The sequence below is a fragment of the Schistocerca serialis genome, chromosome 5, assembly GCF_023864345.2.
Source record: "Schistocerca serialis cubense isolate TAMUIC-IGC-003099 chromosome 5, iqSchSeri2.2, whole genome shotgun sequence".
Classification (NCBI taxonomy): Eukaryota; Metazoa; Arthropoda; class Insecta; order Orthoptera; family Acrididae; genus Schistocerca; species Schistocerca serialis.
In genome coordinates, this window is record NC_064642.1 from 407,414,634 (window position 1) to 407,429,638 (window position 15,005).

Sequence of the window (15,005 nt, forward strand, 5' to 3'; positions counted from 1 at the left end):
CTGGCAGTGTCTTTGCATACATAATTAACATCTCTGAACCAATGATACTGAACGTACATCAGTAGCAAAAATATCAGTATTAATATTCTCTACGTTGAATAGTGAATCTCGAATTACGATGGAAACAGAATTTAATAGCATTATGGAATTTTCTGTGCTTTTAATACAGTCAGGTAAGTTTTCACCGGCACAAGAAATTCGGTTCATTCAGGTGAGCTATTACAGTCCTTATGAAGCAACGAGAAACGAGGCTTTCAGTGACAACTGAGTATTCGTAGACGAATGCAGTGTACGGCAGCAAGTCATATTGCGCTTAAATTGTAGTAGTATTAGGCGTAGTGTTAGAAGTAGCAGCTTTAGTTTCATTCCTCTGTGCATCAGTTTTTAAGGATAATAGACATACAGGCATTTAAATACTTACAGGTTTAGCTGGACAAGACTGGGATACGTAGTCCACCGTGACCTTAATGTAGGAACGATTCTAGCATTTGCCTGAAGAAATTTAAAGCAATCACGGAAAACTTAAATGAGGATTCCCAGGTAGAGAATGGAACCTTCATCCCTCCGAATACAAGGTCTGCCTGTATTAAGCTTCACAACCACATTTCTATTTACCTCTACTGTACAATACTGTTTTGCAAAGACGTTATTTAATAATATAAAAACAAGTGTTACGCTGTTCATTCGTTTCTCAGCACCTATCACCGCACACAGTACACACTACTTTCAGACATAACTTCGTAATGTAACACTAGAAGTACTATCAGCTTACCATGACGACGATATTTAGTTTACGTTTTATGTACAGCAACTTTCGATTGCTTGCCTGGAACAATGGATCAGCATCCACACACATAATGAGCGAGATTTTGAGGTCAAAAAGGGGATAAGATGTTAGTGTTACCTACTGCAGAATTCTGTATAAAAAATACGCTCAAGTGCGAATGGGACTAGCATTCTGAGGGTTCCGCGCAAGCTTAATTATGTATATAAACAGTTCATCAGTCCCGGGAACAGAGAATATGTACCTGTTGTGGACAGCGATACTGACAAGATTTCGTCTCGGGAATTCGAAGACTTTCGAGAACGTTTTAAGTTTTCAGCTTAAAGTTTTTGTGCAGTCTCGCATTTGCTATTATAGTTTTCTGAGAAAAAGGGACCGTAACAGATATACACACACAGACTCGCACAACAACTGACCTACAAATCAGTTTTAGTGTGATAACACAAAATAACAACTTCCGGATTGTTTTCTTTGCTTTTACTGTGCAGCCTTGCTGCTTGTTAAAATTCGAGACTGTACATCAACGGGAAGGGTTTGACGAGTGAATTTGCGAGTATCAAAACATGTGACATAAATGGCCGTATCTTACGACTGCAATGACTTGCAAACTAAATTTTTTGCACCACAAAAGGACAGTAGATCTTAGTATGTGACACAATTTCATCTTGATACGCCCACTCTCTCCTGAGAAAAATGGATCTTAACAGACGGAATGACAGACAATTGGATAAAAAAATGTCAAAATGTGTTTTTTACGTGTGAAATAATTACAAGCTAATGATTTTCCGATTTATTCCTTTACTTGTACTGTGGACTCATGCTTCATGATTCTAGGTAAATGTGAAGTGCCGTATAGGTTTTGATGAGTGAGTTAGCGAGAATCAAAATATCTGACATGCCATCAACCTTGCCACAGTGGTAACACCGGTTCCCATCAGATCACCGAAGTTAGGCGGTGTCGGGCTTGGCTAGCACTTGGATGGATCAACGTTCGGGTGTCCACCCCCGGTAGCTGAGTGGTCAGCCGGCACGGTAGCTCAGCGTGTTCGGTCAGAGGGTTATCTGCCCTCTGTAATAAAAAAACTGAGTTAATCGAACAACAACGAACTTAAACGGATGTCTTACGACGTCCGCCCCGAGCAGATGCAAAAAAAAAAAAAAAAAAAGTGGTCAGCGCGACAGAATGTCAATCCTAAGTGCACGGGTTCGATTCCCGGCCGGGTCGGAGATTTTCTCCGCTCAGGGACTTGGTGTTGTGTTGTCCTAATCATCATTATTTCATCCCCATCGACGCACAAGTCGCCGAAGTGGCGTCAAATCGAAAGACTTGCACCCGACGAACGGTCTACCTGACGGGAGGCCCTAATCACACGACCGTTCGGGTCTGACGAGTGCTATTGGCAAGTGGCACTTGCGAGGCCAATTGAGGGGATATCTGCAGAGAAATAGCGGCACCGGTCACGGAAACTGACAATGACCGGGAGAGCGGTGTGCTGACCACGTGCCCCTCTGTCCCCACATCCGATGACACCTCAGGGCTGAGGATGACACGGCGGCCAGTCGGTATCGTTGGGCCAAGGCCTGTTCGCACAGTGTTTGTTTTAAACTATATGACATGAATAACCGCATCTCTCGAGTGCATTGACGTAGAAGCTTAATTTTTTTACATCGCCACGGAACTATAGACGCTGGTATGTGACGTAAATACGTTTACCCCGTACTGAGAAAAAAATATTCCTAACAGTCGGATAGACAGACAGACGGACTACAAAACGATTCTCTAAGACTTCCGTTTTAGCCGACTGAGTGAAGAATCCTAGAAACCGTCTAGAACGACAGAGTGGTGCGAAATTAGAAAGAGTTTACAAAAATGGCTCTGAGCACTATGGGACTTGACATCTGTGGTCATCAGTCCCCTAGAACTTAGAACTACTTAAACCTAACTAACCTAAGGACATCACACACATCCATGCCCGAGGCAGGATTCGAACCTGCGACCGTAGCGGTCACGCGGTTCCAGACTGAAGCGCCTAGAACCGCACGGCCACACCGGCCGGCTGTTCATTATTAACATAATTAGTATCTTCTTCTTTCGCCCGACTGCATGGTTTTTTCCATGCTTCACTAGTAACAGTTTCACGCTCTTCAGCAGAATCGATATTCTTTCCACTGTTTCGTTTTTCATGAACAGATCAAATTGAAAATTATCTCACGCTTCTGACTTAGAATCATTACCCACTCTCCACTTTCGAAGACATTGTCGCAAGCAGCAAAAACAGTGCGGTTGTGAGCGAGTTCACCTGATCCGAGTTACGTACACCCCCGACTAAGGCCACTTACAGGTTTCATTCGAGCTGTACGTGCGCAATCACACGTAGTATTTTGTGGAAGAGCCACACTCAAGGGACGAAAGAACCACACGTGGCTCGCGAGCAGCTATTTGCCGACCACCAGTGTAGATTATCACAGGAGGTTTCTTTTTTTCCTTTTCTTTCACTGCTTGCTAAGGCGTTTTCATTTCTCTCTACTCTATAACGCTGCCCTATGCCCTACAGAAGCTCCTGTCTAACTTTTCCCTCAGAGAACCATGTTAATGAGTGATCGCATCTAGGTATATATGTGGACAACAATGTAGAACCATTCCATGTGAACCCATAATAGCAAACTAACCCTCTAGCAGAAGTAACAGTAGAACTCTCTGAGGTGTTCACCATATAACTGCGGACGCGTATAACTCAATCGCCCCCTAAATTTGAAGGTGCGTATGGCCGAGCATTTGCGCACGCTGTAGCAGTGACGTCTTCGCTCTGCCCGCGCCACCACCACCGCCTGCACTGTGCGTTCCCCTAGTCCCGGCGCAGGCGCACGCAAGGTCGCCGATTCGCGGTTCGGCCGCTAGATAGTGCTGGCGGCGCAGCCCCTCGCCCCACTTGGCGGGCCGGCGGAGTTGCGGCCAGTCTTACTGTGATCTGTGTTCTGTGTGCCTGCCATGACGATCTCCTACTCCGCCGAAGTCGCCAACAGTTCCAAATTCGGCTGCTTCTGGAGGATACTTTGCAAGTAAGTGCTGCCGCCGCCACTGCCAGCGCGGCGGCCCGCCGCGCTGACCCCGATACTGCGCTCTGCCCGAGCGCTTTTCTTTTTTTTTAACAATTGCCTTTAGCTGGAGACGCGTCTCTGGGGGATGCTTCCTGGCTTCGCTTCAGCACCGGACAGTGACAGCGGCGCCCAATACCGAACACAGTGCCCCGACTAAGAAGAAGAGAAAAAAGTGCATTTTGTGACTACGTTTCGACAACGGCGTGCTCGTAGCATATGCTTGTGTAACGTGCCGTATAATTAAATCACCCATTGCCAGTTACTGTACTAGCGTTAATCCAGCGTGGTATTAGTACACGAACGAAATAGTTTCACTCTCCCCTTACACTTTCTTTTTCTTTTGCCGCTGCTGAGCGAGTCTGTTATTAATATCTTTGCTGGTAGCTCGACGCGCTGCAAGGCGACTACCAGTTGCAAAAATGCCTCGTGACGTCACACAGTTCGCCTTTCACTCGAGTCGGGGCGCAACCGGCGCAGTGTTGTCTTGCTCTTTTCGCTTTCGGCATCATAACAGTCGCGCGACTTCGACAGTGAAATCATTTCAGGACCTCGGCCGAAGGAATATTAGCGCTGTGCTCTCTCGAATTGGCTCGCGCCAAACGAACTAAAAAGGTTCTTTTAAGGTGCAGCAGCAAACCTTGTTATAATATGCTGTTGCACGAGTGATGTCAGAACTTCAGACCAGACACAATCTGTGGCATTATGTGACCTTGTACGTCCTTCACGAAATTCCTAGCGCATATTATCTGTATCTAAGGGAAACGGAGATGTAAAGGCAGTGGCGGGTTCCTACGGAGGCTACAAGGAAGTCTGGGTGTACAGAACTCGCAAGGCAAGCGCTGTTGGCAGGTTTGCGGCTGGAGTCCTTGTCAGCTGAGTCGCTTTACTTTCGAGGTTGACGGCACCGGCCTACAGCTGTTACGCCGTCTTGGCTCTGCAACGATTTTGTCGTGGACCACATTTTAGTCGTTAGCTTCACGGTGGACGTGCTTTCACACTATTTTTTCTATCACTCGAAGTTTCAAAATCGTTCCAAAAGGTTCAGCATGAGCCAGTAAACACCGAAATTTTGAGATAAATCCTCGGCCGCCTTTCGTGGTGATCGCTGTGTTCACATTTTTTTATCGGAGGATAAAAAGTGGGCAATAATAGCTCCCACGGTGTATCAAATAATTTAGCAGTGAGCAACAGGTTAAAGTAACAGGCGGTTACAATTGTTTCTTTGTTTATTTTTAGTTCTTTGTTGCGAACTTTATTCACTATAGTGTCGAATACTATTCATACCGCAAAAATAATTCACCATAAACGTTTTTGCCCTTTTTTAATTATTTATTGTTCTTTATCACAGTTTGTTTACATACATCCATATTGACAAGCTGATGGAATGTATTTTGAACTTTGAAGGACTTCCCTCCTTTAATAAGAATTTAATCGAGCTCCTATTTTATTGTTGGCTTTTGTTTTGTCTACATTCTCCAAGATAAACAATCTTAACTTAGGTTCTTGTGGGTGTTTCTAGCTCTCTGCAAAAAAAGAGCGAGAAGCATTCATTATTCATATCATAATTTCGGAACCACATCAATCAGAACGTTTTACTATGAATTTATGTGGAGTATGTGCGTAGATAACTACATATAAAAATACTGTCGTGTTATTATGTTAGACTGCAAGTATTCAGACATCGAGATCACACATTAATTCACACAACTGTAGAAATTTGGAAATATGTGACGCGAAAGCGTAAACTTTCAGTAGCAAGTCTGGGAAATAAAACAACTTTTGGGAGGATATGATATAATCACCCAGCAATCGATGACTAATTTATGCACCACAATAGACAAATACGTATATTTTAGCACATGTAAATATTCGAACAATGGACAGCTACGAATGCACGTTGTTTTATTAGCTTATGCGTGTCTATGAAATGTTCGCCTGTCAACAAAGTAAACGCGTGGCACAATGAATTCTTCTATATAAAAATAAAACATAATTTTCACACACTCGTGAAGCACTTCAGTAATATTTAAATCCTGCATTCTCCGCACTTTGGTAACGAAGTAATGTTGGAATAATTTCTAAATGATTTTATGTCGCGATGTAAATTTTTAACAACAAAAATTGTTGTTTTTGATGACAATATTTCCACGAAAAAATCGGAGACACTGAAGGCGGAGTGACTCAGCCGACAATAAGTCCTGTGCATCGTAAACTATAACTGTAGATTTTCGTGGTTTGGTAACATGACAACTATGAAACAGTGATTCGCTCTGTTTCGGTTTTTCGTATTTTAGTGGTCTGTTTTCCATCTGCTTCTTATACATAATCTGCACGAGTAAGAGAGTCCACACTCAAATGCAGAACAGGTCTAGCAAAGACATTTTTCCAGAGTAAATCATTTGCTCCCGTGTAATGAAAAAGTTATGCCACGCATAAGTTTTCTTGTCTCACAGTGCTCATCAATAACTGAAGGTGACAATTTCATGTGCGCACCGAACTGCAAATTATCAATACGTATTTCCACATCTTAGTGGAGCCTTGTCCCAATGTCACCATCTTACCTTAAGTCTTTTTTTCAGTTCTAGTATGCTTTCAAGAAGAGAACAAATTCATGATGATGTGGAACTTTGCCACACATGCTATGATCAATTAATACAAATTGCATTACAGACCGTAAGTATTGTAAGTATCCAGCCAGTTTCCTCTGCGTTGGCAACAGGGTTTCATAATTTTCCGACATACGTTTGTACCCTATTTTTTCCAACGACAGACGAGCGCATTTATGTTGTGCAGCAATCAGGTATTTGTATTGTTAGATTGTTTCTGACATTTCGAAGGTGTGGAATGTAAGAGGGTTTATTATCATGTCACAGCACTGACCATCAGAGACTTACCTTACACACTTCACCACAACGCTCATCGTGGTATTGCAGTTGCATGTTAATTAAACCAGTCTCTGAAATATCAACTCGTGCAGATCGGAGGATGCGCGTCACCATAGAGTACGACGCACTACAGCTAGTTAGTTATTTGTTAATCACCATCGTAACTGATGTGAGGAACTGTTAAAAATTGCGTTGTGTAGTGGGTTTTTAATGTCATTGAAATACACATGTCAGTTTTGCTGGCGCGTAACATTCTCAGTACTGAGTTAAGTATATATGTGATCACTTGGCAGATGCATTCTCGCGATTCCACTTTCACTTATGCTACATGAAGCAATGCAAAAAGACGACTGATTTCTTCTTTCTGTGACAATCCTGTTTCTTGACATTAGTATCGGTAACCGATATGAGCCGCCAGGAACTCAAAAAGTTCGCGAAGCTCCGATTAATCTGTCGAGGTAAACAGGTCGTCGCTTACGAAATTTTCTCCGCGTGACGTCACATGGTCCTTGACCATTGACTGAAGTATTCTACGCGGAGGTCCGGGTGTCGATCTCCGGAGCCTGACGTCACTACCAAAGTCCGTGATCCTGCAATTCGCGTCATTCCTCCACATAGTGGTTACGAGCCTTAATGAGACACCTGATACTTTTGTACCGAGACGGCAAATAATGTAAATCCGCCTGCATTGACGGCAAGCTGATGGATATCACTACGCAAAGACTGTAAGGGAAAACTTGTTCGCTGTGTATCAATCTCGGGAAACAATTTCTGTTCAGCCCTTTCTTTCCTCGACGAATTTTAGTAACACGAATCTCAAAGCGAGCAGAAATGACTTTGTAAGAAAATGTAAGTGCTTTCGCTTCCTCCATGAATACGCCGAACTGAAGCAGATGATAATGTGGTCAAGATTTTGTACTTGTAATGAAGAACAGCGGGTTATAAACCCCTTTTAGTCACTTGACGTTAGTTTCTTAGTTGTTTCCATAAACCACATCAGGTAAAGCCTTCGAGAGTTCCTTTTAGAATGCACTGGTCGATTTTTCCGCTCTTCGTTGTCCAACTGAGCTAGTACTCCGTCGCTAATGACCTTGTCGTCGATATAACATTGTTCGATATTATTCCTTCCTCGTTGGTCATTGTTTTTTTAGTGTCCTTGTAAAACAGGGAAAGTTTCTGTAATTCGAGCGCTTATAATTTCGTAGGACTAATGCCAGACTTCCCTATGGTTACCTTGATATACAAGATGTTAACTGACTCAGAAATATTACCAGGAAGACAGACACCTCATCTCTGATTAGAATTAAGAATAAGTTAATATAGCAATTGTATTCGACCACATGAATGTGTAGTCCAAACTTAAGACACTTTCAGTATGATTAGAAACATGAAAAATGTATGTTTACAGATTCCAGTCAGTCAGGATTTCCCGTCATTAGAGCACATCCTGTACCATTATAAAATGGTAAAAAGAAGAAAATAGGCTACAAATTCCTTTTTTTTCTTTATTTCGTTCTTTCTTTACTTCTCTTCAGTATTTGAAATGTCCCACTTACGACGTTAACATAGTGGCGTATTAACTCAAGGTAGACGGTTAAATTTTATAAAAGATGGTTCAAATGGCTCTGAGCACTATGGGACTTAACTACTGAGGTCATCAGTACCCTAGAACTTAAAACTACTTAAACCTAACTAACCTAAGGATATCACACACATCCATGCCCGAGGCAGGATTCGAACCTGCGACCGTAGCGGTCACGCGGTTCCAAACTGACGCGCTTAGAACCGCACGGCCACATCGGCCGGCTAAATTTTATATTTAAAGTATCATTTTCAAATAGTGAACAGAACGTTTGATTGCCTCAAAAGAATTATTTAAAGTTATTCTATTAATAAAATTTGTCAATACCTATTGCTTTAAACTACGATTTAGATGGAGATTATTTAATGTGGTTAACAATAGGTGGACAGTTTCTAACTGTATCCTGCATCGGGTGGTGAATGATACGTTACCGGTGTAGCTATTGCCTCTCCACTATTTTCCCTTTATGTAATTTCAGACGCGCACAGTGAGAAGTCATAAGTGAATATCGTTCTGTGTATGCTGTACTTTTTCTTGGTTGTGATTGTATACTGCTCAGCTTCATTATACAGGCTGTTTCGCAGTTCCTATTACAAGGTTATAGAGGTTGTAGAGGGGACTTGGTAGATAAAGTTTTCATGAGGAATCCATGTCTGCGTATGTATTGTTTACGTGTAAAGTAAGCTTGAAGATCGGATGTCTGCGAAACATACCACGTCACGGAACGCACACATCGGAGACATTGAGCTCTAACCCGTGTACTCTACAGGAGCACATGACATGGTCAGTGCTTAGAATCCTCGTCATCTGGTTATCTTTTACGTGACGAAAGCTGCCCTCTCCAGAGTAGACAGTGCGACGCGTCCGTTGAGCACAACCGTCAACACGTCTATTTGCGGAAGTACCAGTTTCTGGCAGCCATTGTTGTAGTCGGACGAAAACTGTGTACGATGCCATAATTACAGAAGAAACCAAAGGCGTTGCCTCTCTTCTCAGTTTGTGTGCGTACCATGAAGCGGGAGATTTAAAGTGGTCCTATCCTCGAACTCATTTTACATCCAAACGGTACATTGGTTTCTTGATAAAAATACCTAGAAGCCTGTAATAATAAATTGTGTGAAACGCCCTCTGTATAGCCATGCTGAACCTTCATCTACATCTACATCCATACTCCGCAAGCCACCTGACGGTGTGTGGCGGAGGGTACCTTGAGTACCTCTATCGGTTCTCCCTTCTATTCCATTCTCGTATTGTTCGTGGAAAGAAGGATTGTCGGTATGCCTCTGTGTGGGCTCTAATCTCTCTGATTTTATCCTCATGGTCTCTTCGCGAGATATACGTAGGAGGGAGCAATATACTGCTTGACTCTTCGGTGAAGGTATGTTCTCGAAACTTTGACAAAAGCCCGTACCGAGCTACTGAGCGTCTCTCCTGCAGAGTCTTCCACTGGAGTTTATCTATCATCTCCGTAACGCTTTCGCGATTACTAAATGATCCTGTAACGAAGCGCGCTGCTCTCCGTTGGATCTTCTCTATATCTTCTATCAACCCTATCTGGTACGGATCCCACACTGCTGAGCAGTATTCAAGCAGTGGGCGAACAAGCGTACTGTAACCTACTTCCTTTGTTTTCGGATTGCATTTCCTTAGGATTCTTCCAATGAATCTCAATCTGGCATCTGCTTTACCGACGATCAACATTATATGATCATTCCATTTTAAATCACTCCTAATGCCTACTCCCAGATAATTTATGGTATTAACTGCTTCCAGTTGCTGACCTGCTATTTTGTAGCCAAATGATAAGGGATCTATCTTTCTATGTATTCGCAGCACATTACACTTGTCTACATTGAGATTCAATTGCCATTCCCTGCACCATGCGTCAATTCGCTGCAGATCCTCCTGCATTTCAGTACAATTTTCCGTTGTTACAACCTCTCGATACACCACAGCATCATCCGCAAAAAGCCTCAGTGAACTTCCGATGTCATCCACAAGGTCGTTTATGTATATTGTGAATAGCAACGGTCCTATGACACTCCCCTGCGGCACACCTGAAATCACTCTTACTTCGGAAGACTTCTCTCCATTGAGAATGACATGCTGCGTCCTGTTATCTAGGAACTCCTCAATCCAATCACACAATTGGTCTGATAGTCCATATGCTCTTACTTTGTTCATTAAACGACTGTGGGGAACTGTATCGAACGCCTTGCGGAAGTCAAGAAACACGGCATCTACCTGTGAACCCGCATCTATGGCCCTCTGAGTCTCGTGGACGAATAGCGCGAGCTGGGTTTCACATGACCGTCTTTTTCGAAACCCATGCTGATTCCTACAGAGTAGATTTCTAGTCTCCAGAAAAGTCATTATACTCGAACACAATACGTGTTCCAAAATTCTACAACTGATCGACGTTAGAGATATAGGTCTATAGTTCTGCACATCTGCTCGACGTCCCTTCTTGAAAACGGGGATGACCTGTGCCCTTTTCCAATCCTTTGGAACGCTACGCTCTTCTAGAGACCTACGGTACACCTTCCAGCTGCTCCGCTTAGGAAATGCTCTCCGTGTGACGTCTCATGGTCCTTGACCATTGCCTGAAGTATTCCTCATGTCCGCATCACACACAGCCGGTTAAAGATCAGATTACGTCGTTTCGTGATATACAAATTTCAATCTGTTGTGGATACTGACTCCATCGCGAATCGCTTATGTCATTAAAAGAAGTCGAGGAGCATTAGTAACGAGTGGGCTATAATCAGGCGACTGCATGATTCGCAGGCCTTCGTCAGGTTTACAGGATGGATAAGAAAGCGATAGTTAATAGTATAGTCATTTTCAGCGGAATAATTATACTTATTAGATAAGATTTATGGAAGAAGAAAATTAAATCAACTTCAGCTTGCACACTCTTCTAGACGTTTAGATCAAGTGACTACAAATAAAAGTCTAGACCACCTCTTCAGGAGTAAATATCCGAGCTGCAAACTCGTTTTAGCGTTTACTGTTTTATTATCGTCATTTTGTCGTTAATTTTGAGCATAGGATAAACATCTTGTAGTGAGGTTTCACTTTATAAGTGCAGTTGTTGCATTTCTAGACTTACTCACCGTACCTAGAAGTACTTACGAACAACGCGTCTGTGTTCAAAGTTTCCATTCTGTATTGATACTGCGCTTGGATAGGATGATAATTTATTTACTTCTATGCGAGCTGTGGTTAAGTCTCATTTTATTATTTTCTGTTCCTGGGATACTGAAACGTCTCAAAACTAATCTGTGTAGATTGTTCCCTAAAAAGTTAGGCTGTAAGAGCGTCTACTATTTAAAACATCTCAACGTTTATATGACAAACTCCCTCGACTCAAAGAAATTTGTGGACATTCCCAATGTCTATTCTTATATGCTTAATGACCCATATTCCACTATACTTCTGTACTTTTTAAAGTATAAGAGGAACAAGGGGTTTATAAGAAGTAGTTTTGATAGCTAAACTGTGGTTTCCCAACACCATGCCAGTGAATCAAAGTCCATTTCATACTACAACGCTTTGTTACCGTTTCAGACTGTTGTGTGATATTACAGACTGCGGTTGTCTTTCATGTGTAATCATAGGCTGTAAGGTCATTTAAATTTCTGTTCTCGTAGGTGAATTCATCATAAGGCGCATTAACACAAGCAAAAATGAAGTCACCTACGGTCTCTTTAAAGAAACTTTCTCAGCGTAAGGAATATACAGGTATGGTAAACGTAGGTAAGGGTAAACAGACCGGGAAATGTACAGCTTTTCTTCCTGAGACCAGTCGAGAGTCGAAGCCACCTCATGAATTCACTTGACTTTTCTGTGAGGTCGTGGTGTTCTCGTGGGCAGAGCGTTAGAATGCGGCCGTTGAGGTCCCAGGTTCAGTCCCCAGTAGGAGCGGGAAAGTTTCCTCTTTCCAGTCCCTCCAAGACGACTCCAGGTTCACCCAACCTGCTGTCAGACTACCAGGGATCTTTCCTGGGGGTAAAAAGCGGCGAGGCGATTAGCTTGCCAATGTCTCCCTCACTCTACTTGCACTCAGGCCAGAGGCCCGTTCACGGATTGAGCGCTGCGGACTTCACTTTTTCTTACTATGTACATAAAGCTGAATCCTGTCACTGCTTGCACCTCTGGCAATGTTAATATGAAAAATGCTCAGTTGCGGTGTGATGAATGTCTTGGGTTGGTCAGTTGGGAGAAAGATATGGGCACACAATCTTGAATTATACCATATCTAGTAAAGTAATGTGGTGTTCAGACGAATCTGCGCGTTGACACAGCTTTATCTTATGAAGCTCAGAAACACACAGTACAGTATTGGTACATACTGTGCCCTCACTCGTCCAGCGACTGATCAAGACGTGGTTTTTATTGTTCGGAGAAGTTATTAAGTTTCCTAGCTTGCCACCCTGATTCAGCTTTTCCGTTGCTCTAGATAAATCAACTGGGGCAAATGCTATGATAGCATCTGGAAAACATGTACTGTCGATTATTTCGCCCCGCACTTGCTCAGTGCCAGCTTATGCTGCGCCCCTTTAATGTTCTCGAGGCCGACTGTTCGCTGAACGGCCCCACACACGAGCGACGGATTGCAGCGATCCGTCGCATGCGATATAGCCTGCAATCGGTCGGTCACCTCCACACCCCCACATACCAGCAATTTGCCAAGCAACTTCAATCAGTATTACGAACTTTATTGTTTTGCTATGGAAAATGAGCTGCTGTTGTAGTTGATATCCGCATCCCCACGAATACTCACAAAACATAATTTAAAGTAAACGAAACTTATAATTTGTTAAACTTGCTTTTTAAACGCTTTTCTTGGGAACTACAGGTTACTTTACAGAATATATTACTCTTTCACTGACGCCAAATGAGTTGTGCACATCTTTCCAGTGTGCCAGTATAATTCGTTTTACATTTATTAGTCCTCAGTTACTTTTTGTTCATTAGTCTTCCAGTTTAACTGCAAGTAGTTACACAATTTACTCGATGTTTCTATATAGAGATTTTCAAGAGTAGCTCTACTGATTTTTTTAATGTAACCTTTGTCATAAACTGTATGAAAAAGACTAAGATTATATGGAATGGCAAGGGACTTGAGTATAACTGTATAATAGATTTCACTGAAAATTTAAATTAAAGTGTCCCCCTAACATCACAGTACAGCAGGTACATATGTCATTCTGTTTAGAAATTAAAGTCTTTAATAATGCGCTTAATTGTTTCATAAATAACCCAAAATCAGCAGGTGTCGCGACTATTACTGTGAATTTCCCATCAATTCTATTTCTATAGCACAAGATTAAAAATGCTAATCACTGTAAAATTAGATAGTGTATTTTGTATTACTTATTAATACTTCGCCATTTATTTCCGAATATGTGGCGATTTCCGAGTGTGTGTTTAGGTCGGAACTTAAGAGGACAGCTTAAATTGCTTCCAGTGAAAAGATGAGCAATAACATTCATATTTTTACTTTTCACAAATATTTCGCACGTTGAGCATCCACAAACATATTTCTGTGAAGAGTTCTCGTTAAAACTACGAGATTCTCCTTTCACCAACACTTCCATAAACATCAACTCGGAGCTGTAGCGATGGACAAATCGATAGCCTCGTTTCTGGTCGCCGTCACAGAGCCACTGCGTCACGATTACGTCAGTTCCTGAAAAAGAAAAAGTGTGAAACGTACTCGACCCGTGCTAACTAGCCAGGCAGGCCTATTGCGTGCATTAATCGCACGCGATCCATCAGTTTGCCTGGGATTTCCATGCGATCAGCAATCAGTAGTCGATCTCTGCGGTGCGTTCTACGAAGCGATCGCTCGAACGTGTGTGGGGCCCTTAAGCTCTGACATTCCTTCCCTTTCTAGCCGTCGTTTGGTAAATACCCCTTGACCCGAAGGATGAACCTTAGGAGCTGTTAGGGGTAGCTCTGACGGCACAAAGGAAGTTCATTAGCGACCTCCTGGCCAAACGAGCGCATCTGTCAGGGCAACCGGTACCTGGGGTTTCGCAGACACCGGTCTGGGCTGTCCACATGGACGTGGGCGGCTCACGGCCAACAGCTCCCGGTGAGGTCTGCGAACCAGCTGTTGCTACCGCTGCTGCTGCCACTGCCGCTGCTAGCGAGAGTGGTCCAGCGCCGGCGTTAACACCCAGATCCTGTGCACTATGTCATTTCACGAGTGGTACCGCCTTCCCCAATGACTTCAGTGTTCAGTTCTGGTCTGCTTTTTCCTGTAATACCCGAAAATATTCAGGCTAATTTTTTTCGTCGGTGCATTTATAGGACCCGAGCTGACAAACCTGACACTGCGTGGCTATTCATTTTCAGAATTTTCTATTAGAAACAGAAACAAAAAATTAACTGTGTTCGTAGTGTAATATCGAAAAAATTTCATTTCTATATATTTCTGAAAACACCTTCGAAATTATGAAACAGACGCACAAAGAAATATGCATGATGCACAAATGTAAAAGCACGGCTGCCTCGCGTGTCTACAATGCGATTTTGTAAACGTGTCTATGGCAACTACCGGGTGATCAAAAAGTTAGTATAAATTTAAAAACTTAATAAACCACGGAATAATGTAGATAGAGAGGTAAAAATTGACCCACATGCT

The 15,005-nt window shown here is 42.7% G+C and overlaps 1 protein-coding gene across 1 annotated transcript in view; it reads left to right on the forward strand.

The window, feature by feature from the left end:
* Nucleotides 1–3,708: 3,708 nt before the first annotated feature.
* The window catches only part of LOC126481138 (bestrophin-4), a 569,514-nt gene continuing 558,217 nt past the window's right edge, over nucleotides 3,709–15,005 (forward strand). The window contains exon 1 of the mRNA XM_050104689.1: nucleotides 3,709–3,844. Coding sequence (XP_049960646.1) covers nucleotides 3,774–3,844 — 71 coding nt within the window. The 5' untranslated portion in view covers nucleotides 3,709–3,773. The remainder of the gene's footprint in view (nucleotides 3,845–15,005) is intronic.